Genomic DNA, 26,542 nt, shown 5'->3' on the forward strand with positions numbered 1-26,542 from the left:
GGAATTTGAGCTCAAACATTGGTTTAGCTACGAACTCATTAAGCATCTTTCTTGCATAGGAAGCCACCTTCGGTCTCTTCTGCAAAAGTGTAATAATATGGATTGGCTGTTACAGCATTCTCATCATAATTACTGAAATATTGTCTGTGGAGCACTTTGACCATTTCCACAGGGTCAGACAGAGCTAGGGAATTTGGCGGATACCTGCACTCTGGGAGAAAAATGAATAAGCAACACCAAAGGTTGCACTTGGGAGATTTGACTAACCCCTTGACATTTTGGAGCATGTATTTGTGTTAAGCGAGTTTGCTAGATTAAAGTAGTTGAGTACCTTTCTTGGCAGAAGAGTGGTCAATAAATTGTAATACAGACCAATACCACTATTTTTTTAGAAATAAACAAATTCCACTGTTAATGAATGTGTATTTGTTTCTAAAAGTTATTTAAATATGTAATTGATGCATCTGAATTGCTGACTTTAAAAGATGGGGATTTATTTCCTTGTGGTTGCACAGTGTGAAATGATAACATTGTGCAACTTTTGTTCCTCCCTTCCTCTTTACTGTACATTTAACTCTCTAACACCTCAAACTAGCTACTTTTGAGTAATCTCATTCATGTTCTTATCTGTGCTCTGCACCCAGCAGAAACTCAAGGCCAAGCAGAAAGCAGTGGTATCATGTAGAGGACACCCTCCCGTTGGCTTGGGTGTACGATTTATCCTGGCCCAGAGCAGATTTTTGGGTTGGCATGGCACCCCAAGTTATATTTTTCTGCATGTTTTTGTCTCTTCTTGCAGTGTATAGATGCCCTTATCTGTGCCTTGCACCCAGCAGAAACTCTAGTCCAGGTGGGAAGCACTGACATCTCATAGAGGACACCCTCCCCTCCCCTTGGCTTGGGTGTATGATTTGTCCTGGCCCAGAGCAGATTTTGGGTTGGGCACCCACAGTTACTTTTTTTCTGCATGTTTTTGTCCATTTTGGTTGTGCGTTGATGCACTTCTCCATGCCCTGTACCCAGTAGAAGCTCCAGGCCAGGTGGAAAGCAATGGGATCCGTAGAGGACACCCTCCCCTCTCATGGGGTGATTTGTCCTGGCCCAGAGCATATAATGGGGTGTGCACCCCCAGTTACATATATTGTTCTGCACATTTTTGTCTCTTTTGGTTGTGCATAGATGCCCTTATCCATGCCCTGTGCCTAGCAGAAGCACTGCTATAGAATTGAGGGTTCAATGTTGTTTATGACCATGATGGAGTTTTTGTGATGAGCTCATAGGCGATTTTGAAAATCCTTCTTGAAAAATGTGTAAAAAATTCAAATATTTGTTTTGCAGGGATATTAAGGTGAAAACGGGGGAGTGGTTCTTTGAGGAGCGAGCAAAGAAGCTCTTATAAGCCTGATAATTTTGATTCAATAAATTTATTGTTGTTCTTGACAGGGAGAGTCCCCCGATCATGGAGAAATATGAAATGGGGTACCCCAACATTTATTGTGGGGTTCAGGGACATGTTAACTTTGCTTTGGAGTTGCTGTACAGTAGGGCCCCGCTTTACGGCACTTCGCTTTACAGCAATTCACTAATACAGCGGTCTCAATCAAATGCAATTAGACTAAAGCCCCACTCATACGGCGCTTGTTCCGCTCTTACGGCGGTTTTCTGGCATCGCACGCCATTCTATTCAATGAGTTCCGCTTTACAGCGGTTTTTGCTTTACAGCGGGGGTCCGGAATGTAACCCGCCATATGAGTGGGGCCCTACTGTAGTTGTGAACTTCTTTTTTAGCATTTTGAACTTTCAAGCAAATAAGGGAGTGGGAACTAGTAACCAACTTCAACATCGTCATGGAGGCAGGGCCATATTCTGTCTTTGTCAGAATCACAATGCTCCAGTTCCTTCCTCCACCTAGCCCTCCTAAATTCCTATGCCTCCTCTGACAGTTGTTTAGGTCTTTGTAGGGATGCCTGGCTTACATTAGCAGAACTCCAGATGAGTGGTCTTTCAGTCAGTTGCAGTCTACTTTTTGGGGGGGGGCAAGGGGCAACACAGTTTCTCCAAAATATATTCACAATTGCTATTGGCTTTTGTTTGAATTCCTTCTGGTTTTTATTGTGTCATGCATATGTTTATATAGGTTTTCCTGTTCCTTGTCTGTCTGCACAAAGCTAACCCATAAATTGGTATTACTGCATAATGCCTGAAATAAAATGACATCCTCTAGATTTGTGAAGGATGTGTGTTGTCAGTGATAACTCCATTGTTTTTTGCAAGACCTTTCTTTTTATCTGCTTCAACAGACACAAACCAGACATAATTCTGATGACAGGCCCATTAGCTATTAAAGCCTATAAATAATTGATAGATAATAAAAGGCTTTCTCTAGAGCATCTCTCCTTCACACCATGAGTTTTACATGTTTTGTACCTTAACTGGTATTCAAATAAAAGTATGTTTATTTTTGCAGTTGACTATGAGTCTATCAGCTGAATTCCACGGCACCTTTTATTGTTTTTATTATTGTTATTCTCTTTTTTGTTTTTATTTTTCACAATCCACATAAGCAAAATGGCTTTTTATTACAGGCCTTTTCACACCAGGGTAAGTAGACATGATGATGGGCAATGGTGCTTGTTATAATGAGAATGTTTGAAAGTTGATGAATCATTTTTCATAGCTCAGCTGTGGCTCAAGAAATGTATGCCAACAGAATGTAATCTTTATCAGAAAAATTAGGAGCTAGCAATATATTGCAGAGGAAGAAAAAGAGATGAATCTGGAGATGTTGGTTCCCCCCCCCCATAGGTCCTGAGAAACACAATAATTTCTTCCAAAGTAATTTAATATGAAATGTGTAAAGTTAAAGCAATGTAAGTGGGATTTCTCCCCATTCTTCCTACCACCTATCATTTTGAAACATACCCCAGGTTTCTTGGCAGAATGATGAATCTAAGCTAAACTTGTGTCATTTATCAGTTTAGGAGCAGCAGCAGATTGGGAGCCTGAAGTCCTGTTGTTTATAGGAGATAGCATACTACCTTGACCCAGCAAAGAAAGTGTGTTCAGCAGATGATGAGACTGTAGAAATGATGGCTTCATGGAAAAGGGCTCCTTTCGTCCCTCTTCAAAAATATGACACAGTGCAAATGTATTTCTAATGAAAGATGAACACAGACAGTTCAAAGGACTCATAGATTTTTTGATTGCTGAACCCTGCATTAGACTTCAGTAACACCTATCCCTGGTGGTGATCAAGATTCCCTAAAAAGACAAACTGTGGGAATCAGAAGAGAAAATGTCCCAGGAACTTGACCTCCACTTACTTAAGGGATTGGAGCGAGAAGTTGTTTTAAATGTCCTGAACCGTGACCAGATGCTGAGAAAGGTGGATGAAGAACGAATAAGGTATATGGACATTTTGGAATACAGTGTGCCATTCTTTATCCCTGGTTTTTTCCCCTTATCTGTTCTTTGATAAAGTCCTTCGTTCAGCTTCCTAGCTGGACCATTCTAGTGATTAAATTCTAGATGAAATAATCTGCAGGAAGAAACTTACTGAATGCTTGTTGCCATGACTGTTTTTACATAAAAGTTTTTTTGCAATCCTTATTCCTTGCGCTAAGAGTGTTTCCAGATGGGAGTTTATTGAAGGAGCTCCTCATGCATGCTGATTTTTTCCAGTGTCCACATTACACTGTTGACCTTAATATTGCTGCTTGTATTTTTGCTCCATTTAATGCATATTTACCCTTCTCAGAAAAAAATCCAGTATGTTAAAAAAAAAACCTTTGCCAATGACCCATTTGTGATATCTGAACAACTCATTTACAATGTTAAGCCCCTGTCTGGAAGCACCCTAAGAATTTATGCTGAACTTCCTTCTCTCTTTCATGGCAAGCACTTAGGATCCACCTTGTTAGATTTTCCCTGGGTTTCTGCCAGGGGCTCTTCAGCAAGATTTGGAAAACAATTGTAATGTTTCACTGTGGGAGGAAAACTCACTATTAAATTCCTCCAACCCCCTTTTGAAAATTTTGTTTTTGTTTTGTTTGTAATATGCTGCCAAACCTTTCTGTGGCTGTGGGGGGTGGTATTGATATTGTTTTGTTGTTGTTTATTGTTATGTTTTCATAGTGTTTTATTTGTTTTGTTTCAACATTATGTAAGTTGCTTGGGTATCAAGTGACTAATAAATCTAATAAATAATCTAGGAGAGTGACAGAGAAGGAAATCCCACTCTCTCATCTCCATAGGTCAGCCAGTGACTTCAGCATAACATTACAGTGTGTCAATATCGTGGAAAAGTAATTATGGGTTGACTTCCTTTGTCTCCTTTGGCTTACATTGTCTGACCAAATTACAGTATATTAATGAGTTATTTCATGCAGCTACGTAAAGACTGCAGTGTTAATAGTTGTTCTGGAAATATTTATATTTTTAGAAGGATTTATAATTTTTTGCAGTTCTACCTGGCATGTGTGCATACTTTTTTTCTTTTTCTTGACTGACAACAGGAAACTGAAAATGCAGCTGCAAGAACTTCGATGGAAAGGGGCAAAAAGCAGAAACCATGAATATTGGAAGAAATCATGTGCCCGCTGTCAGAAATCTCTTGGAATGCTGATAAATAGAGGTGCAGTGTGCAATGGGTGCAGTCATCAAGTATGCTCCAGATGTCGCATCACTAAGAATCCCTACCTGTGGAAGTGCACTGTCTGCTACGCTCATGAGTGAGAAATTCTATAGAAATTGCTCAACAGTATTTTGATTTGTTGGTGATTATGCATTAATTGCTTTCTGGAATTAATGAAGGTAGAACCAGCATATGTAATGAGGATCAGGTCTATGGGCATTTCAGAGGAGCCAGCTACTGTAAAGGAAGAAAGGGACAGAGACAGTGTGTACTTTGGATAGAAACAGGAGGGAGGGAGGAAGAAAGGAATAAGAGTACTAAGAATAATGCAGGGAAGCAGCATAGATCCCTGACAATAAGGAGAAGGGTGCATATATCTGGATGTTTGGCAGAGTTATTACAGGTATGAGTTATTTTCGGATTCAAAACTATTTCACTCATCAAATCTGTGGCACAACTGGGAAAGTGAAGCAGTATCAATTGTCATATCAAAGCTGCCTGTCATCAGAAGGTGACAGTAATGATAAGAGACATGTTAAAACATGTGAATTACAATATTGTGGATCAGACCACTTATCCAGATCAGCATTATGTCTATCAAAAAAAGCCACCTGGATATCTCAAGGGAGATTCTTGTAGAGGGCACACTGGCAATATTCATCTCCTTTTAACCCAGGGTAGTCACAGTTCTAGGCCCCCTTTCCATGCACTTTCAATAGGATGAGAGCTATCTTCCTGTAATGTAGTGTGTGTATATGAACACTGGAACAACACAGGCATTTTTCATCTGTTGTCCAGCCATCATGAGACCAGCTGGCCTGCAGGGGTGGAGTCATGTGCTGCCTCACTGGGCTACCATAAATTTCCCTCATCACCAGCAGATGTTCTGCTACTTGCTATCCATACCAGTGGGCAGAGCTTGGCGAAATGTATCCTGAAGTTTTCTTTGTCCCTCCTCAAGTCACTCGTCCCCCACCCTCCACAGCTGTTTTCTGTTCTGGATCTGGGGTCAGGTATTTCTGTAGCTTACATGCCTTTCCCCCCCCCTTTTTTAAAAAAGTTCCCCAAAGTACCCAAGAGCAAACGTTACTAACCTTTATAATCATTTTTCTAAATGGGCAAAGTGGAGGTTTTTGTTCTGTGTGTGAGGGGGGGGGGAATATCCATTTCTGCTTGTTTTTTTTTAAGAGAGGTCTTGCGCAAGAGTGATAGCTCGCTCACTCTACCTAACTCTCCTGTCTTCTGAGGCTGGGTGCGCTGCACATGCAGGGTTACCATCAACCAAGATGGCGGTGGAGGCTTTTTTAGGTAGATGCTCCTACTGCCATCTTGGTTGATGGCAGACGTGTGTGCACATAGCATACTGCGCATGTGTGCCATCAACCAAGATGGCGGCGGAGACATCAGCCCCTTAGAGAAGCCTCCACTGCCATCTTGTTTGATGGCAGCCCTGTGCATGCAGCATGCAGAGCAACAGGAGACAAGAGAGAGGTAGGTGAAGCAGGGCCTGGTGCCGGCCCTGATAATCCCCCACATGAACTGTGTGGAGATTGTGAGAAAACAGCTCCTCCAAATTAGGTTGTTAAAATTTGAATGTGAATTTTGAATTTGAAAATTGAATGTGATTTTAGCATGTGGCAATTGGTGGAAATAGGCACACCTCTATTATTTGGGCCTCAGGAAACACAATAGTTGGGTTGTGTTCAGGTGAAGAACAAGCCAAAGTAGGGTGTGGTGTCAGAAACCACTCACCAAAACTTCACCACCCATGCGGTAACCTCTCCCCTCAAGTACTAATGAGCTTCCATACTAATAGCAACTATGGATTATAACGTTAAATAAAATATAAAAATACTTTAAATATAATAACTTAAATAAATAGTTATTTAATAGTTATCTATTTTAATAGATAAAAAAGATCTAATGGTCTGTTGGAGACATAATGGTCAACTGTGACTTATTGACCATGGTGAATAGATCAGAAGTCCCTTGCAGTCTTGCATGCACCCTTCTCTTTCTCTCTCCAGTGTGAATTTCCCTTTGTTTCCGTTTTCCGTATTAATAATGGTGTACTGTTATATCTGCACCAAGGTTAATGCTAATCAAGGTTAACTTTAAATCAGAGTTTGTAAGCTAACTTCAGACTTTGGTTTCAAATACTTTTTAAAGCAAATCATGAGTCTGTGTTTCAGTCCTATGTTGACACTCACAAAGGACAGGATTTTTTAAAAAGAAAGCTAAGGTTCTCAGTAAGTTGAATTTTACGCCTCGTACCAAATTCTGCATATTGCCCATGGTTGTGCAGAAACCTAAAATACACTTAGCCTGGGTTAATGCTATAATTGAGGTTCCAATGTTGTTTATGACCATGATGGAGTTTTTGTGATGAGCTCATATGCGATTTTGAAAATCCTTCTTAAAAAATGTGTAAAAAATTCAAATATTTGTTTTGCAGGGATATTAAGGTGAAAATGGGCGAGTGGTTCTTTGAGGAGCGAGCAAAGAAATTTCCAGCTGAAGGTAGCTATTAAGAAACAGCAGGAAACTGTTAAATTGATCACCTATTATTACTATTTCACATTTTGCTCTCTTAGCAAGAGATAAATATAATGGGAAATAAGTAATGGATTATCTAAAATCTCAATATATGAGTACATCAGGTTGCAAAATACAGTTATCTTTGGCTATGGTATTGAAGCATTATATCTTGGCTGTAAACACTTACTATGAATAACTGTTTATACTGAACCAATACTGTTTGCCATACACAGCAATAGCTACTGCTTATTGGATAGGATACTTTTTTACAATTTTACAATATACACACACATTTTTAAATATATCAGTCTATTAATATTTTATTTTTTACTTGTTTGCATTTCCGAATGACTTCTCAGTATACTGTAAGTAGATCTCACCACTACCAAATTTCTGGATTTATGCTCAACCACAGCATTTATGAATATAAAATGATGTTGGTTTCATTGAAGTTAGTGTGAGTTTTGGTGTTGACTTTCATGGGATCAATAGCAGTATCTTAAAATATTGAGACAGAGAGACCTTTAGATATAAGGAAGTAGATTGCCAGTGTACAACTGGAAGGGTATCTGTTATTCACGAAAACAGATAACTTTTGAAGAGGAGGCAACTGATAAACAATGACACAGTCAGTATCCTATCAAGGAGAGTAAGTGAATTATGGGGAAAAAAACAAACTATTGGGTGATAGCCAGCATCAGTCATATTTAGAGTAGACCTATTGAAATCAGTGAGTAGGACTTATATTGTTGGCGTGTGTGCGTTGTTGCGTGAAACAGCATACATTACGTTGGAGTTAAGTTGAGCAAGAAACTTCTTCAGAGCATTAGAGCATGTTAAGAGTCTTTTATTAAGACATTATGGCTTAAGGCTTAAGAGTAAATACAAGTAGAGTTTCTTCAGTCATCCCCCCCTCTGGTACATCTCTCTCCAAAGGTAAACACAAAAAAGACAACCTCTCAGTTCAGAGGCAATATTCGGAAGACACAATTTACAGACTCTGTTAGAACTTTCCCAGTCTATCAGATGGTTACCATAGCAATGGCCTTGGCAGTCCGTTCCCAGACTGGGCTAAGACATAACTCCCCCTAGTTACAGTTTTGCAGACTTGATGGAAAAACAGACTCAGTGACAGTGCGGTTCAATGGTCAACAATCCCCCCATTTTCCCATCATGTCTGTAACTCATTACAACAATACATTTCTCCAATACATCTTGCAATACATTTAAGTACAGTTCAGAATTACATCTCAGTACATTACAGTACATTTCAGAACATCTCTGTACATTTAGCTAGAACTTTATTCACTCAAACTTTGGTTGAACACATGTCAAATAAAGTGCCTCAGGATCCATTTCTACAACTTTATTCATTCCAGGACTTGTTATTAATCCCACGGTAAATCTTTCAGGCAGTTTGCCTAAATTTGCTCTTGTAGAGCGTCTTAAAGGAACCAAAGCTTCGGCTCTCTCTGCCCCCCCATTTGTGCTTGTACTTGTGCTTGGCACCGCGTGCCCAGGATCTTCCATTTCCTCAGCTTTTCGTTTCTTTGATCTGCGTTTCCCACAAATGAGCTCATTTAATGCATCTCTGAGAGGAATTTGTGTACCTTCCACTTTAATGTCAAGGTTTGGCTTAAATGTCTGTGATTGTGTTCGTGTTTGTGTGTCATCTGTTCCTGTAAGAATAACTGTCTGCCTTTGATCCCAAGGCTTTTCTGAGACTTTAATGCTTCTGCTCAGAATTAACTGCTGTGTTTCTGGACACCAAACTCTGAAATATGCATTCTGAAATCCCAAAACAAAACCTTGCTGTGCTCTGGGCGCAAGCTTGCCCCTCCTTTTTCCCTGTGGAATGTGGATCCAGCACCTTGCCCCGAATTTTTGAATGTGTTGTATTTTAGGCTTTCTGCCAGTAAGTTTCTCATAAGGAGACATTCCAAGTGCACTGTGTAACACCCTGTTGTGAATATAATTCGCATAAACAATTGCTTCTGCCCAGAAAGAATTCCCTAAACTGCAATCCATCAGCATGGCTCTCATTGCTTCCTGCAGCACCCTATTTTTTCTCTCAGCAGTTCCATTGGAAAACGGGCTAAATGGAGCAGTGAAATTCTGGTTTATTCCCTTACTCTCCAGAAAGTCACTCAATGCCTTATTCGTGAATTCCCCACCTTGGTCCGAGCGTATAGCCCCCACCGTGACGCCGTGTTGAGTTTCGATTCTCTTAATGAACAGTTTCAGCTTCTGCTCAGCTTCACTTTTATGCTTTAACAGAAAAACATGACAAAATCTTGAAAAATCATCTACCAGTACCATGAAGAATTTCGCACCTCCTCGTGAAGCATTTATTGGCCCTGATAAATCAACATGAACTAGCTGGTAGGGAGCTGTTGTGGTTCTCTCAGCCTCCCGGTTTATTGGTGCAATAGTCATTTTAGCTTTATTACATGCATCACAATCCATTAACTGTCCACAATCCTTTAAATGCATGTTTTCACTGTGCAAAGGGGTTTTCTTTATCGTGTCAAGGTTTGCATGCCCCAGCCTTTGATGCCATTCATGGACGCAGCCCTGATGTACCTGTGCCTCAGCATTTAACACAGCACACCCTGCTTGACTGCTCTTTATTACAAACTGTGGATCATTCAGGCTTCCCTGCATGCACACTTGATCTCCCCTCATTACAAAACATTGATCTTTGTGAAACAAAATTGAATAATTACAACTCACCAGTTTTCTAACTGATAAAATATTATGAGCCAATTTCGGAACAAACAAACATTCTGACATTATTCCAAGCTTGTCAAACTTCACCAGACCTTTAGCTTCCACAGATTTCCGTGATCCATCTGCCAGGTGCACAAAGTCCTGCACTTCTTCTGAAATGTAAAACAAACTTCTGTCTTTGATTAATATATGGCTTGCCCCGCTGTCAAGCAGCCAGTCAATAGGTCGTAAATCTTGAGACTTCTGTTTACAAACAAAGTTCACACTTCCCTGCTTCAAGCCTCCGTCCCTGGAGTTGCGCTTGACTGGACATTCCCGCTGTAGATGCCGTCGATCTCCGCAAATAAAACAAGCCTTCAGCCTCTGTTGCTGCTCCTGTTTATTATCCTTCGGCACGGCATTTTTCACCTCTTGCCTCCTGACAGCTTCCATCGACTCGGCTCTTTTCGCCTCCTGTCTCCGCTGCCATTCCTGGGACAAATCCTGCAACGCGTCCCACATCTGTTTGGCGTTTGTAACATCCCTCACGTGTAGCAGTTGAGAATCCGATACAGCCAAGTTTATAAACGCCTGCACCCTCTGGTCTCGACGCTTCCAGGCCGCGGTCAATACCGCCGGGGGTGGTTCATCTATAATGTCCCATAAATCCTCTGTTATCAGCAAAGCCCGCATCCTCGGCTTCCAGCTGCCATAATTCTTTTCATTAAGCCGTTCCATCGGCAAGCCTCCCCCAGACAGGTTTACAGCCATGTTGCTCACCTCCGTCTGGTTCAATCAATCAAGCTGCCCTCTCTGGAACTCCGTCTGCCGTTCAGACCAGCAACTTACTCCCGTGTAATGCGCTGTGGATCTGGGCCCATAACCCGTTGGCGTGTGTGCGTTGTTGCGTGAAACAGCATACATTACGTTGGAGTTAAGTTGAGCAAGAAACTTCTTCAGAGCATTAGAGCATGTTAAGAGTCTTTTATTAAGACATTATGGCTTAAGGCTTAAGAGTAAATACATGTAGAGTTTCTTCAGTCATCCCCCCCTCTGGTACATCTCTCTCCAAAGGTGAACACAAAAAAGACAACCTCTCAGTTCAGAGGCAATATTCAGAAGACACAACTTACAGACTCTGTTAGAACTTTCCCAGTCTATCAGATGGTTACCATAGCAACGGCCTTGGCAGTCCGTTCCCAGACTGGGCTAAGACATAACTCCCCCTAGTTACAGTTTTGCAGACTTGATGGAAAAACAGACTCAGTGACAGTGCGGTTCAATGGTCAACATATATGACCCTATATTTAGAAGAGTACAAAATTATTCTTTATTTACTCTGTCCTACAGGTGTAGGGTTGATAATGACTGATATTCACATAAAATTTAGTCAAAGTCTTCCTCTGTTTGCTTAGCCCCAACCATCAAAAACATATACTGCTTGCTAAGTATGCCCATTTATGGGATCTGGGTAATGTTGTGAGTCATGCTAGCAGAGGGTGGGCTGGTGAGGAGGAGGCAGGTGAGGAGAACTTGGACTGGGACATTCCGGTCAGAGAATGACCGAGAGAGGGGTGGGACACCAAAGTGGCCCCCGCTCTGGACATTGACGGGTCACCTCCAGCAGTTCCAGATACCCCCCTGGAAACACCACCAGACCCACCAGTCACTCCTCAGTTTGACGAGGCTCCTCTCCTAGCACCCGCTCTGCTGCCGGACAGCCCTCTCCTCGTGGAGGAAGAGGAAGAGGAACTTAGCGTAGGAGGAAGAAGAACTTAATATATGTCAAACATATGCTGTATAACTGGCATGTGTCCTCCTCACCCCAATTTAATCAATGAAAGCTACTCTTAGAAGGAAAAGTATATTCTTTCTCATTTCTTGAGAGCCAGTGTGGCATAGAGGTTAGAGTGTTGGCCTACGACCTGGGAGACCAGGGTTCAAATCCCCACACAGCCATGAAGTTCACTGGGTGACCTTGAGCCAGTCACTGTCTCTCAGCCTCAGAGGAAGGCAATGGTAAAACCACCTCTGAATACCACTTACCATGAAAACCCTGTTCATAGGGTCGCCATAAGTCAGAATTGACTTGAAGGCAGTCCATTTCCATTTTTTCTCATTTCTTATTACAGTGACAACTCAGAACCAAAATAATCTAACAAGTAAAAAAATGTGCCCATAATGTTCAGTCCCCTCAGTTAAACTTTATTTTGATTAACATTTTTCCCACCAATTAGCATTTGGTATGTTCAATCCATGTGCTTCACATGTATTATCTTGGTTATCCTTTCAATAATACTGTATGGTGTGGGCTGTACTATCTCAGTATTCCAGGGTGAGGAGCTACAGACGTATTACAACTTGCATTATGATTATGCACTAGATTGTTTATTTTCTGTGAACTGTTTTGGGCACAAATGTATTCCCATAGGCTGGCCACTGTGAGAACAGGATGTTGAATTAGATGGGCCATTGGCCTGATCCAGCAGGCTCTTCTTACGTTCTTACATTTCCTTTAGCTATACCTCTTTAAAGATATAGGGTTGTACCCAACGCTGGATACACTCATGCAGTGGGACTTCCCCATCCTCTTCTCTTTTACCCCCCAAATCTGCTCTGAGGGGGGTGGACTTACAGTGGGGAGGAGGGGAAAGTTCTGTTGCACAAGCACAAGTTTATTGTGTGAGTGGAAGAACAGCATTGCATACAATCCTTAATACTTTATGCACAGTTGGCATCTTTCTTGTTTCATTTCTTTAATGTCCCATTGCCCAGTCCCCACCAACCTTTGCACTGATATTACAAACTATGCTGACACATGAGGTAGGACTTCTTGATTTATAAAGGTGTCCTCCTGACACAAATTAGTGAATCTAGAGCAGTGGGATGCCTGCAACAGTGTTCTTGTACAATATGCAACCACTTCCCTGTTTTGCAGGCATGACGTAGAAGATCAGGCAGTTAGTCATTGTGAGAAAATAATTTTTATCGCCAGATCAGTTGATTATGCCAGAGATTTACTTTCTATATTATTAATAATTGATTTGAGGCAGAATTATTATTTTTGTGAGTAGCTATAGTAGCAGATTGGGATTAATGTCCAACGCCTTTTCTTTTCTTTATGCTGTATGCAATTCATCATTTGTTACATGTGATTGATTACACACGGATTGCTTGTCTCTTAATTAATTACCTGTCCACAGCTTTATAAGCAGGAATCTTTATTAATACCATAATTTACATGGTTGATAATTAGTTACCCAGATTGGGTGATATCCAGCTGAATCATACTCAAAGTACACCCATTAAAATTAATGGACTTAAGATGACTGATTTCAGGGGGCCTATTCGGTGTTCAAATTGCTCCCAATTGTTCAAACTGTATTGTGCACAGAAAGAGAAGTGTACTGCTTTCATTTCATTGTAGTGTTTGATGGCTGAACTTTTCTACTGGCATTTAAGTTGCTGCTATCCACAATTATACATTGGTTGAATCAAAATCAAGGGGAAAATTTAAAATTACATTTCAAAAAATGGTCACAAAATCTCTTGAAAACATGTATGGGTTGGCAAAATGTAAGTATACTGATAGGAAAATTGTCAGAAAATTGTGACAAAAAGAACGAATTTATAAACACAAGTTTGTTGCTACTAAATGACCTTGGTGGTTTGTTTTGTTTTTTGCTTCACAGGTAGACATGAAACTGTTGGCGCAAGGCTCTTGAAATCTTTTGAAAGACTAAGGTAAGGACAAGAAGGTCAACTTGTCCTAAAGAGGCTGATGCAGTACAATGAGTGTATTGTACAATGCAAAATAAGCCGGGTCTTGAAGCTTCCAGCAGGTGTCAATGTTTAATTTTAAAAGCTTGTAGTAGAACAAGCAGAATTATGAAACTTGCTTTATTGCTTTTGCTGCACTCTTTAAATGACATAGCGCAATATAAAACACAGCAAGGGCAGTGTGGTGTAGTGGTTAGAGTGCCTGGGAGACGAGGGTTCAAATCTCCAGATAGCCATGAATCTCACTGGGTGACTTTGACTTGAGCCATTCACAATCTGTCAGCCTAACCTACTTCACAGGTTGTTCTTCGGATAAAAAGGGGAGTGGGAGAACTATGTACACTGCCTTGAGCTCCTTGCAAGAAAAGTGGGATATGAAAGCATTAATAATAAAAAAACATGACAGCCCTGTGTCAGGTTCTCCACCCTCTGTATGTAAGGTCTAGTACAACTTATGTTGTGTCTTGATGTCATTACTTTGTATGTTTCCCTGCCCATCATCAGTAGCCAGTTATGTGGAGCAGGGGTGAGGGAACACTCTGCGTTATTCTGTTGGATCATAGGGCAAGTTGCACTGTGTTATGGAGGAAGAGGTGGGATCTTAATACAGGACTGCCATTTTTGGTGACGCCCCCCTTTTATCTTAACACTGAGTTCCACCCTTCAAACTGGTACGCTTGTATTTCATTTGGCATGCATTCAGCAAAGTCCCATACAAGCAAGCAGTGTTATAAGGGCAGTGATATTCATTAAGACACTAGGGAAGCCGCATGCAGTTTTTAGAAGGGTGGCAGAGGATGTCTTGCAGTATCTCAGAAGGTACTTGGGAAAAGCCCCAGACTGTGAACAGTTCAAAATTTTACAGCACTGTAAAGATTGTGGGGTGCGTCTCATGGATCATACGCCGCAGTGGCTTGGGACATCAAAATGTCCTGACCCAATTCTGATTACATTCTGATCTATTACTATGATTTCAGTGGGACATTTCAGAGTGAAAGTTTTGTTCACTACCGTGGGACACGCAACAGAGTGCTATGGGCCCACTTCACCCACCATGGTCAAATCAGTCCTTCATTTAACATAGCATCAAATCCCTGGTCAGTAAAAACTAGTGATGGGTTCCACTCCCAAGTCCTTAGCATGGAGAAGTCTCTCGAGTTTCTAGATCAGCCTTTATTGATCTGATGCGCCCCCCCAGATGTTTTAGACTACCACTTCTATCGGCCCAAGCCAGCATGGCCTTGAACATGTCCAAATTATATGACAAAGTGCCCCATGATATTGTGACTAGCAAGCTAGCTAAATATGGGCTGGATGTAACAACTCTCAGGTGGATCCACAGTTGGCTACAGAATCAAAACGTGTTTATCAGTGGTTCCTTCTCAAACTCAGGGGAGGTAACGACTGGAGTACAGCAGGGCTCGCTCCTGGGCCCATTGCTCTTCAACATTTTTATTAATGACTTGGATGAGGAGATGAAAGGAATGCTTATCAGATTTGCAGATGATACAAAATTGGGAGGGATAGGTAATACCTTGGAAGACAGAAACAAAATTCAAAGTGATCTTGATAGGCTGGAGCATTTGGCTAAAAACAACAGAATGAAATTTAACAGGGATAAGTGCAAAGTTCTACACCTAGGAAAAAGAAACCAAATGCACAGTTATAAGATAGGGGATACTTGGCTCAGCAATACTACATGCAAGGAGAATCTTGGGATTGTTGTTGATCACAAGCTGAGTATGAGCGAACAGTGTGATGTGGCTGCAAACCAGGCAAATGCTATTTTAGGCTTCATTAACAGAAGTATCATTTCCAAATTGTGTGAAGTATTGGTTCCCCTCTGTTTGGCACTGGTTAGACCTCACCTTGAGTACTGTGCCCAGTTCTGGACACTATACTTTGAGAAGGATGCAGACAAACTGGAACAGGTTCAGAGGAGGGCAATGAGGAAGATATGTATTTATTTATTGCATTTGTATACCACCCCATAGCCGAAGCTCTCTGGACGGTTTACAACAATTAAAAACATATATACAAATTTAAAAACACGTTTTTTAAAAAAATTTAAAAACACATGCTGAAATGCCTGGGAGAAGAGGAAAGTTTTGACCTGGCACCAAAAAGATAACAGTGTTGGTGCCAGGCCCTCCAACCTTCCCTCAGAGTAGGCACCCGGAGGAGGGCCTTTGATGTTGAGCGTAGTGTACAGATGGGTTCATGTTGGGAGAGGTGTTCCATCAGGTGTTGTGGTCCCAAGCTGTGTAAGGCTTTATAGGTTAAAATCAGCACTTTGAATCGAGCTCAGAAACTTATAGGCGGCCAATTCAAGCGGGTCAGAATCGGTTTTATATGGTCGAACCGTCTGGTCCGTTACCAATTTTGCACAAGCTGCAGTTTCCAAACCATCTTCAAAGGCAGCCCCACATAGAGTGCATTGCAGTAATCTAACTTGGAGGTTACCAGAGCATGGACAACTGAAGCCAGGTTATCCCTGTCCAGATAGGAGCGTAGCTGGGCCACCAACCGAAGCTGGTAGAAGGCACTCCGTGCCACCAAGGCTACCTGAGCCTCAGGTGACAGAGATGGTTTTAGGAGAACCCCTAAGCTACAAACCTGCTCCTTCAGGGGAGTGCAGCCCCATCCAGGACAGGTTGAACATCCACCATCCGGTCAGAAGAACCACCCACTAGCAGCATCTCAGTCTTGTCTGGATTGAGCCTCAGTTTATTAGCCCTCATCCGGTTCATTGTCGCAGCCAAACACTGGTTCAGCACATTGACAGCCTCACCTGAAGAAGATGAAAAGGAGAAATAGAGCTGCGTGTCATCAGACGAGGTTTCCCTAAGAGGCTGATGCCCCTGCCACCATCTTGGTAGATGGCAGGCATGTGCTCAGGTAGCACACACACATGCCATCAACCAAGATGACGCTGGAGGCATCAGCCCCTTAGCCTTGGCCGCCATTTTGGTTGATGGCAGGGTTGCGCCTGCAGCATTTATGTCAAGGGAGAGGTAGGTAGGTGGAATGTGCATCTGTGCGTGTGTGTGCTGGGGTCCAGGGCAGGCTGATGCCGGCCCTGAACACCACCTACCTTGCCCTCCCCATGCGCCTCTCTTCTTTTCTCCTCGCCAGTCTCTCCAGCTTGGCACCTGCCCAGAAAATCTGGGCCACCTAATGGGCTAAGTGGGTGCCGGGTAGCAGGGCTATAACCCAGGTAAAACATGGCTAACTGGGCAATATGGCAACCCTAAACTGAGAGGAATTTGGAGTATAGCATGTTGTGACACCTCATTTATGGAATCCATTTTCTAGGAATGTCTGCCATGCCCCCTTGTTATATTCCATTAGTATTTAGTCTTTACTATTTATTTATTTATCTTTAATAATTTGTATTATCTTACATGATCAGTAAGCTAAAGTGTATAAACTAAAGTGCTTACAAATTAGAATCACTAATATTTACCTACCTTAGCTGACATTTAATATTCTACCTGATCAACTACTAATTTTTTGATATCAATAAATATAAACAATATAGATATAAATTTAATTCCAATAAATTCCAATGGATACTGTTTGTAAATTGTATTAAATAAATACAAATATTACCTACCATACCAATCTTTAAAGCATCAAATTACTTATAATTGAACAGCATTCAATTTTCTATACATTTTAACTACAGCTTTATGTCCCAGCTTTTGCAATTTACACAAGACCATATAATCCTTCGGTGTCTGCTACAGTGAAATTTTAACCCACTACATTGAATTTAATATTGTTGGGCTCTAATGTTAAGTACTACTCTGCTTTGATTGTTTTCTCTTTTTATTGTGATCAGTCTTGGGCAATCATCTGTTCAGCGTGGTGGTTGATGAATATTAAAATAATATGATATATTTTGGAAAAGTGAAATGAGGGTTTTTTTAAAAAAAAATATTTTTATTGACATTTTATAAAACGTTTACAAAAACAAAAACAACAAGCAGAAGGCATGGAAAGAAATGAAGGATCTATAGTAACACAGTATTTCAGAAATGTATTTTAATTTCTTTGACTGAATTCTTTTCCCCTAAAATTTTCAGTAACATATCGGTGGTTCCTCCAACTCCCCCTCCATTTGCTGAATCCACAAGTGCAGTGGTAATGTATAGTTTTGTTTTTCAGTTCAAAGAGGCATTACAGCTTTTAGTTTTGTTAGTTATTAATTCCTCTTAGCATAATTTTTTAGACTTTGTTTTCCTGGCAGACTCGCAGCACTGATTGTGAGTATGTTTTAAGTTTTTCAGGCTACAATCCCATACCCATTTATTTATTTTATTTATTTATTATTTGATTTATATCCTGCCCTTCCTCGCAGCAGGAGCCCAAGGCAGCAAACAAAAGTACTAAAAATACTTTAAAACATCATAAAAACAGACTTTAAAATACATTAACACAAAAAATCTTTAACAATTTTTTTTAAAAGCTTTCAAAACATCTTTTTTTTTAAAAAAAAGTTAAAAACATTTTTTTCAAAAAAAGGTTTAAAAACATTAAAAAGCAATTCCATCACAGATGCAGACTGTGCAGATTTATCTAGCAGTAAGCTCCACTGAACTCAGTAGGACTTACTGCTGTGTGTAGGATTGCACTGTCTAGGCCAACTAGACATGATAGCTGCAGATTCATTTATTTAAACCTGGATTTGCCACATGTAGGAAGCAGAGGTGGAGGGATTCGGTTTAATGAGCAAAGGGGTAAGTGGGTAGGGAGAGGCAAACCTTTCCCCATTACCATTGCTGCTTACTGTTCTGCAGTCTGTTTCCTGACATCATTTCCCCACTAGCCATGCTCTGATACAGGAAGTGAGCTTAGCTGGAAGCAATGTACTTGGAGAGAAGGGCTGCAAGAAGGTAAGTGGGAGATGGGGGAGGAGTCTACTCACCCCTGTAGCTCTGTTGTTCCCACACACTCACAGTTTTACATGATTGCAAAATCCAGGTTTAAACACAGGGATCTTCTCTCATCATAGGAACATAGGAAGTTGCTTCATACCAAGTCAGACCATTGTTCCATCTACATTGACTAGCAGCAGTTCTGTGTGGTTTTAGGCAGGGGACATTCCCAGCTGTACCTGTAGATGTTGGGGATTGTACCTGGGACCTTCTGCATGGAAAGCAGATGCTGCTGTATTGTTATGGTAGACATTGTAACTAATTTCTTCCTTAATTTGGGAAGGGGATTATTTGGGCTCCCTCCTGTTTTGCCCAAGCCACCGGTTCCAAGCTCAGAAACGCCACCAGTTTTCCTCCTGCATCTTCAGAACTGAAGAACTCCCTGTTTTCTAACCTATTGTTTTTCTGTGATAAATACTGTATTTCATTGAACTTGTTCCTCGTTACAATGAAGTCAGTGGAGGCAGCTGGTCTGCAGTTCTTAAGGCTGTGACTAAGTTTGCTAGCTTGTGTAGAGTAATGCATGTACCTTGAAATACAGAAGTTAGCAAACTTAAAGTAGAGAGTTGTTGCTATTTCTATATAAACAGAAAAATAAACTGCAATAATGATAATAGTAATCCAGATATAAGAACATAGGAAGCTGTCTTATGCTGATCTGTCTGTTTCACTTCTCTGTTTCTCATTTTTCCAATGTTAAATTCAGTTCTCTACAGCAATCTGTGAATTTTTTTTAAAAATCCTCATGAAAATTCTCCATTTTAGTCTGAATTTCTCCAAATAAACACAGTTTTGACAAAGGTACACATTTTACAAGCCATTTCTCATCACTTCATGCCTTTTTGCATGTTATTTTCACTCATGTATTCATTTTTATGCACACTTTCCCCTAATATATGCATTTTTGTAAATGTTATTTAGTTGGCAAACTACATCCCAAAATTTGACTAAATGTGAATTTCGAAGGATGGCTATGTTTCGGTTCTCATACTAGTTCCGAAATAGTGAATTTGATAAATTCTGCTTGAAATGCAAACTGAATTGAAATTCTCACTCATCCCTACTGCTGAGTCATACCATTATTCCTCCTAGCTCAGTATTGTCTGCACTGACTTGCAGCAGGTCTTCACGGTTTCAGATGGGACATTCCCAGTCCTATCTGGAGATGCCGAGGACTGAACCCAGGACCTTCTGCTGCTCCACCTGAGCTACACCCCTTCTCTTAAATACATTCCTCTAGATGTGTTACTTGCTTTTATTTGTAGTATTATTCTAGCAGATTTGGGCTTTGGGGGGTACAAAAGGAGTGGACTGACCTCTCTGCCCTTTTTGCAAACACAGACAGTTCGGCTCATGCCAAAACATTTCCCTTAATTGCTTAGCTACAGCAATGATAGCTCTGTTTGCAGTATTGCACACATGCTTTTTTGCAGCTTTTTTGCAGCTTCTCAGAGCATCTGACGCAAGAAGCCTTAACACTGCGCCTTATTTTATCACTTTATCTTTTTACTCTGTATTGCAGGAACTTGACCAGTGTAAAAGTTTCCACAGGTCTGTGGAAAACTTGTTTCTGTCATTGACATCACACATGAAACGTAAGTGTTCTTATGGGCTTTGCTGTTCTGAAACGAACTGCAATGTATTTGAGCTTGAGAGGATGGGTCAAACCACTAACAGGAAGCAGAGGGGGGGTATTCAATAGGTTTGGTAGCCTTGGTGCTTAATAAAGGATACATAACCAAAGTTAGAAATGCAGCAGAGTGGAAGTTAGAGTGCATACAGATGCACCTCAACAGAGGAGTCAGTGTGTTTTATCTCCTGGATCTAGGGAGGGAAGTAGCCCCCCTTATCAATGTGCTGCAAATGACCGGCACACTTGCTTCTGATTCCAGTGCTAATTTAATATTCCATTGTGATCCTCCCCCATTGTGTTTGAAATATGCTGTGTGCTTATTTTTTTAGTTGTTTAGATGCAGTTTCTGTGTTTATGCAATGAAGTATTCATCCAGCACCTTATTTTTAGTGGAAATAGCAATCAGATTTTCAAAAGTTGAAAACTGTTCCAGGAAGAGATTTCTTGGTGACACCATGGGTGCCAGCCAATCAGTACCCTGTATATAGCCAGCTTCTGCTGCAAGCTGGCAGAACTGGTTTCCCTGAGTTCAGTCCTGGAGAAAAGATTGTACATTTGACCTAAACACTGAGTGCATTTCTACAGTGGCCTCACACCTGAGTTTAGATACATCAGTATGCAGCCTTAGTTGTAACTGAACCGGCCTTGACGTAAATTGGATTTAAGCATATTACTACTTGGTTTCAATGGGATGTAGGCCTAGTGAAGTAGTAAGCCTGTTCCTTAACTGTACTACATTGTATTGCAGGTGGGACCTCACGTGCCTCTCCACAAAACCCCTCAAAAAACCCTGTATGCAGAAAACCATATGTTGGGGAAATGGGTTTTCTCCTAACCTTCTCTTGGGCTAGCAGCCACAATGGCTGTATGGAATGTCAAGATTCAGAGGCAGTATGCTGTTGCTCTTAAGCCCTGCATGTAAACTTCCAAGAGGCATCTGGCTGGCCACTGTAGGAAGCAGGAGACTACACTAGGAGGACATGTAGTTGAATCTAGCAGAGTTCTTTTGCTCCTAATATGCCATTTTTCTATGTTCAGCTATCTATTTATTTGCATGGAGGAACATTTAATCATGATGTGAAAACTGGGTCTTAAGTTGTGCCTGGTTATTGTTGGATAAGGTCTTCACATATTTGGCTTAGAATTTGCCATGTTACTTTTTATACCTGGGAACCTCTGTCCCTCTTCATTTTCAGAAAAAAACAAAATGACCTTTTACAACTTGTGCTCAGGAATAGGTGTGTGAGTACAAAAAACCAACACCTCTGCCCTGCATGAACTCGAGAGTACCAACTAGAACTCATCCAACTCTGTCCTGTTGCTGCATGTCTTACATGATAATGGGACATTGTTAATGGAGGACAAGCTGTTTTTCTTAACTTTTTTTTTTTTTAAGTAACCCAAGATAAGCTTCTGGGGAACCCCAGGCCTCTTAATTGAAACACAGATTGAAAACCGCTATGCTCTGTAACCCATTTATATCAAGAGGAGTTCTGTCTGTGTAACCTGAAAATTTATGTACTCCAGTGTAATGAAAGTTGTTATTATTCCTATTTTTGTCATTAGACTTGTTGTGAGCTGTTGTCAGTAACAGGAGAATAAAATTGTGCTGCACTGAAATGGAACTCACCTCTAGCAGAGTTGTATTCAAGGCTGAGGTGACCTAAAGCAGTGTGTTCTGGCCGACCAGTTTCTTCAAATGAAAATTCCAATACTGTCCTCTGAATTACGGTTGCATATATGCCTTTCTAAGAATATGACTGGAACAGGATTCCGCCTCTATCCCAATTACCATTATTATTTACTGTTAAGGCAAATACAGAAATGTGCAATAGAAAACAGATTGTTGGACATAACACTTTCTATTATCCCACTCCTTACATCTCCAATCTGTAACCAACTGTGTGTCCTGTATTTCAGTTCTTTTCCAGTGTCTCACTGATAACACCCATATTAGAAATGTCAACAGAACAGCAGACAAACACCAATAATGATCTTGTGGTGTTGTGGAAGGATTCTGTTCAGAAACTTTCATATGCTGCTCCATCAGCAGCTGTTGTTCAGGGTTTGTCCTTCTTGTGAGCACAGAATGTGCCTAACAGCTAAACAAACATGTTGCATTTCCTACAGGAGATGATCAGATGCAGATTTATTTGCGTTTCCCATGAGCTATTTATTGCAAGCAATGGATAAATCAATATTGATTGTTATAAAGGGCAGTCATGGAATGGCTTAATAAGTCAGATATGATCCAGAATTTCCTTTCTTTTGTGGATTTAAAAGTACACAAAGCCTTCTCCTTTGGTGTCAATATAATATGCAGCCTCTGTGATTCCCTGTTACAATGACAGTATTACATCCAGTGAGATCATTTTCATCACCAATATGGGTTAATTCTAGGGGATATCTTGTTATTTTACTTTCCTAATGTATGACAATACTTTGATTTCTTCTATTAGTAGGTAGCTCAGGGTGCTGTTTATTCCTATCAGGTCTTGAGAAATCAACCTTACCCCCTCCATCTTTTTGTGTGTGCATAGTGTCATAACATAGTAACATTTTCAGTTATGAATCTAATATGGATCTTTTGCATAGTATCAGAAGGTCTATAGTAGAATCATAACTGAAAATTGTACAAGACGTAAGATTAGCCAAACAATCTGTTTGATAGGGATTTTATTTCATTCTCTCCCCTTTTGTTCATTCTAGTAATTTCAAAGTCCCAGGATGATATGACAGCTGAGAAATGTCTACTAACAGCAGATTATGGGAAGCAAATGGATCCAAAGAAGGAGAGGAGAAGCCTGTCTGATACTGCCATTGACATTGCATCCAGGGTATTCAGTTGTATACACTCACCAGATTTTAAAGGGCTGTCTCCAAGCAAATATACCCTCGGGGCCTAGCTTTCTGGATGTAAAATAAATTCTGCAACCAGAAAACAAAAAAGATTCTGTACTCTTCCATTGTGATGATTTTCTGTTCTTAGTCTCTAAGCACATTTTTGTATTATTGAAAATTCTTTATTTTACTTCCGCCTCCCACCCATCCTCCCACAAGTCTAGAGAAGGAGAAATTGTAAGAAATGTCAGTAGGCATTGGAAGCTGCCCTGTTAACTTCAGCAGAAGGGCAACCATAGTTGTAAATGGATGTACTTGCCAATCTGTATTCTCTTGAAATGAATGGGGATTCCTTTAAAGTAGGAGAATACACTGTACAACTAGAGCTTCTGCACCTGCTGCAAATTGCTGGAGTGGCAACTATTTTAAGAGAATAAGTAAGTGAGGAAAGTAATAAAAACCAATTAGTATATCTCTTTACAGGTAAACAATGCCCTAAGTCTTCATCGGCTCATAAGTGGGGAACAAGATGCCAGTGGACTTGCTCCCAAAAGGAATTCCAGCGAAGAGATAATTCCATCTAGTGCCATAAGTGAAACCAAATTTTCTGCAGGCATAAGACATGTAAGTAGTGATTCTGTTTTCATCCTATGTTCACTATGCAGAGAAATATACAAACAACCAAGGTAAAAATATCATTAACAAAAACCTAAGTAAGGGAAAAGTGTATATAAAAAGAATTTAAGAACTTTGTATTTTTATATACTTTTTTTAATGTTTTGGTCACTGTGCAAGGAAAGCACAGATTCTTGAAGCTTAGCAATACACTAACCTTGTTTGCAGTCAAACAGTGGAAAATTCCTTCTGCCTTACAAGAACATACACAGCTTTATGAAACATCTCATTCACAGAGGTATACTATGATTTAAATGTTTGGGATTACATGTTGTTTATCTTTACAACTGGCCATCCTTTGATTCTTGACAGCAGCAGAATATGGATGGGGATACAGCTCTATTCACTTAAGAGGCAAATGTAAGGTTGCTACAGGGAATGCTAGAAACATGAGGAATTTTCTCCTTCTCAAGAAATTAGGATAGTGGTTATATATATTCTATAGCAAGCACCGCAGTTAGACCTAGAGAGGAGACAGATTATTATGACATGTAGATTTTTATATTGTATTCTTTCCTTGTCTTCGTTATAGGGTAGTTCATATAGCATTAACAGCACTTGCACTGAGGCTGGTGACTTTGAGAAGGCTGATGTCAGTGGTGAAATAGAATTTGCTATCAGATATATCTTCAAATCTGGCATTTTAGAAGTATGCATCAAGGCCTGCAGGAACTTAGCGTATGGAGAGGAGAAAAAGAAAAAATGCAACCCGTAAGTTTGTTCTGGTTTACCTTTCCAAATCCTAAGGCGTGAAATTCTAATTCAAGTAAAATCAGGGCTTGATGCTTTGGCCCTGAAAACATCCATACTCCCTTCCTTTTGGTAGCTTTTAGTCCTAATCTAAATGATTTCCAGAAAGATGAGGCAGGTATCAACACAAGATTGACCTTATAGGAAATATGTTCAAATGTAGCCAGAGCATTGAGGTCCTCAGACCATTGCATAATAGATGGTGGGTGCTTATCTTTCCAATCTCCAAGTATAAGTCTTTTAGGCTGCAATCCAATACACACTTACCTGGGAATAAGTCCCATTGGACCCAATGGAGCTTACTTCTTAGTAGATTGGATTGCAGGTTTAGCAACCATAAGGACTTGCAAAATCCACTTTTGCCCATTGTTATGACAAGTGCATGTTTAATTTAAGATGGATGTACTAATGGCTATTGTATCCTTAACATGGACTGACCATTTTTTTTGCTATTCCCCCCTTCATTTTTTTCTTTATTCCCTTTCTTTCTTAATATTGCAACTAAAAAAATAAATAAAAATGGCATCAGGCATTTTGCTATTGATAAATGATAATGATGCTCCACCAGGTACAACAAAGTGTTTAAGTGAATGCAGTGTCTGAAAAAATCAAATTAAAACTACTTAAAGCCAGAATTGCAGTCTATACTAGCAATGGGCTCCGTTTCTGCAATAATTGAATTTGCCATCAGATTAATTATTATTTCTGATATTCTCTGTCTTTGCGGAGAGAATTTTGAAGTAGCAGCCTGTGCCTGGTTTCCAATTCATTCTTCTTTTTTACAGATTCATTTTTTAAAATGAAATCATTGATTGTGTGACTTTTAATGATCTACTTTCTATGTGAGCTCATCAAATGTGTATTCCCTTTCACTGATGTCAATGAAGTGTTGATTGTAACTAACAGACAGAAAGCAGCAGAGGGGAATGATTGATTGTAAGCAGCAGGGGGAAAGACACTGACTTGATTATTTGCCTTAATCTGCTCTGTGGTGCACTAGAGAAGGAGTGTAAACAGGCAATAATTACAGAGTTCAGAATAAAGATCAATATCAGTGGAGGCTCATGAATAAATAGTGATTATGATATTGATGATTTTCTACAAAGCAAAAAAAAAATCAGAGGAGATTAGAAAAATGAAAAGCTATTGGAGGAAAAAGGAATCGGATCATTAACGACCACCAGGGGGCTACATTTAAAAACAAAACATAAACAAGGAGAGGATCCCATCCCTTGTCTAGACCAATTTCATGATGTCTGAAAACACTTGTTCAGACTGAATGTTTGCAAAGTGAAGCAAATAAGAAAAACTGCACACTGGGAAGTCTGGTTAACTTTCAGTACACCATGAGTTCCATGCTGATTTTATGAAAGTACTCTCTATCAGCCTCCCAAATTCATCTGTGGTAAAAAAGTATAACACTTGTATATAAATACCATTCAGGGGTGTGACAAGTGTTACAGCCAAACTAGCCACGAGTTGGGTAGCTGCGTTTGTTGTTCATGTGTCTTCCTTGTGTTGACAGACATATAAAGCAGAAGGTGTAGAGTGCTGGGTCAAAGCTTTATATCAAACAGGGCACGCCTCCCTCCAAACACTCAGTTACTTTATGTGCTTTTAATTCCCATCTTGCAGAAGTGGGCTGGGAGAAAAGAGCCTGAATCAAGAGGCATAGGGAACTAAGAGAAGAGAGTGGGAATGGTTCACCCATGTGTGATATATAAATTAGATTCCCCCTGCCACTTTACATGTGAAGGGGAAGGCTCATGGATAAACAAATGTGGCCTTTACTGAAATAAGGAACTTTTAGCTCATAGGAAAAAGTGCTACATAAATGCTAAATATGATGATGATTGCAGTAGATGAAATCTGTTTAAAACGTAGCAATTCACTCAGTAAAATAACACCCTAAATGAAATTCATCTGAAGGTTCATTATGTGTAGCACATGACATTAATGTTAAATCATCCTTTGAATGTGATGAGGAAAGCCTTCTGGGATGTCAAAGCTATGCTTAGATTATCCCAGGAGGCATTCAGCATG

General features: G+C 40.3%; 1 protein-coding gene across 6 annotated transcripts in view; it reads left to right on the top strand.

The window, feature by feature from the left end:
• The window catches only part of SYTL3 (synaptotagmin like 3), a 59,571-nt gene that overhangs the window by 7,308 nt on the left and 25,721 nt on the right, over positions 1-26,542 (top strand). For 3 of the 6 annotated variants that reach the window (XM_061624261.1, XM_061624264.1, XM_061624262.1), the window contains 9 exons: positions 2,977-3,405; positions 4,515-4,730; positions 7,089-7,153; positions 13,573-13,624; positions 17,749-17,806; positions 20,123-20,195; positions 22,943-23,070; positions 23,558-23,698; positions 24,282-24,460. In XM_061624261.1, the coding sequence (XP_061480245.1) occupies positions 3,296-3,405; positions 4,515-4,730; positions 7,089-7,153; positions 13,573-13,624; positions 17,749-17,806; positions 20,123-20,195; positions 22,943-23,070; positions 23,558-23,698; positions 24,282-24,460 (1,022 nt within the window). In that variant the 5' untranslated portion in view covers positions 2,977-3,295. Of the gene's footprint in view, positions 1-2,976; positions 3,406-4,514; positions 4,731-7,088; positions 7,154-13,572; positions 13,625-17,748; positions 17,807-18,378; positions 18,403-18,512; positions 18,559-20,122; positions 20,196-22,942; positions 23,071-23,557; positions 23,699-24,281; positions 24,461-26,542 lie in introns of those variants that run through there. The other 3 variants (XM_061624263.1, XM_061624265.1, XM_061624267.1) reach the window with 3 other exon arrangements.

Source organism: Rhineura floridana, chromosome 4 (genome assembly GCF_030035675.1).
Source record: "Rhineura floridana isolate rRhiFlo1 chromosome 4, rRhiFlo1.hap2, whole genome shotgun sequence".
Lineage (NCBI taxonomy): Eukaryota > Metazoa > Chordata > Lepidosauria > Squamata > Rhineuridae > Rhineura > Rhineura floridana.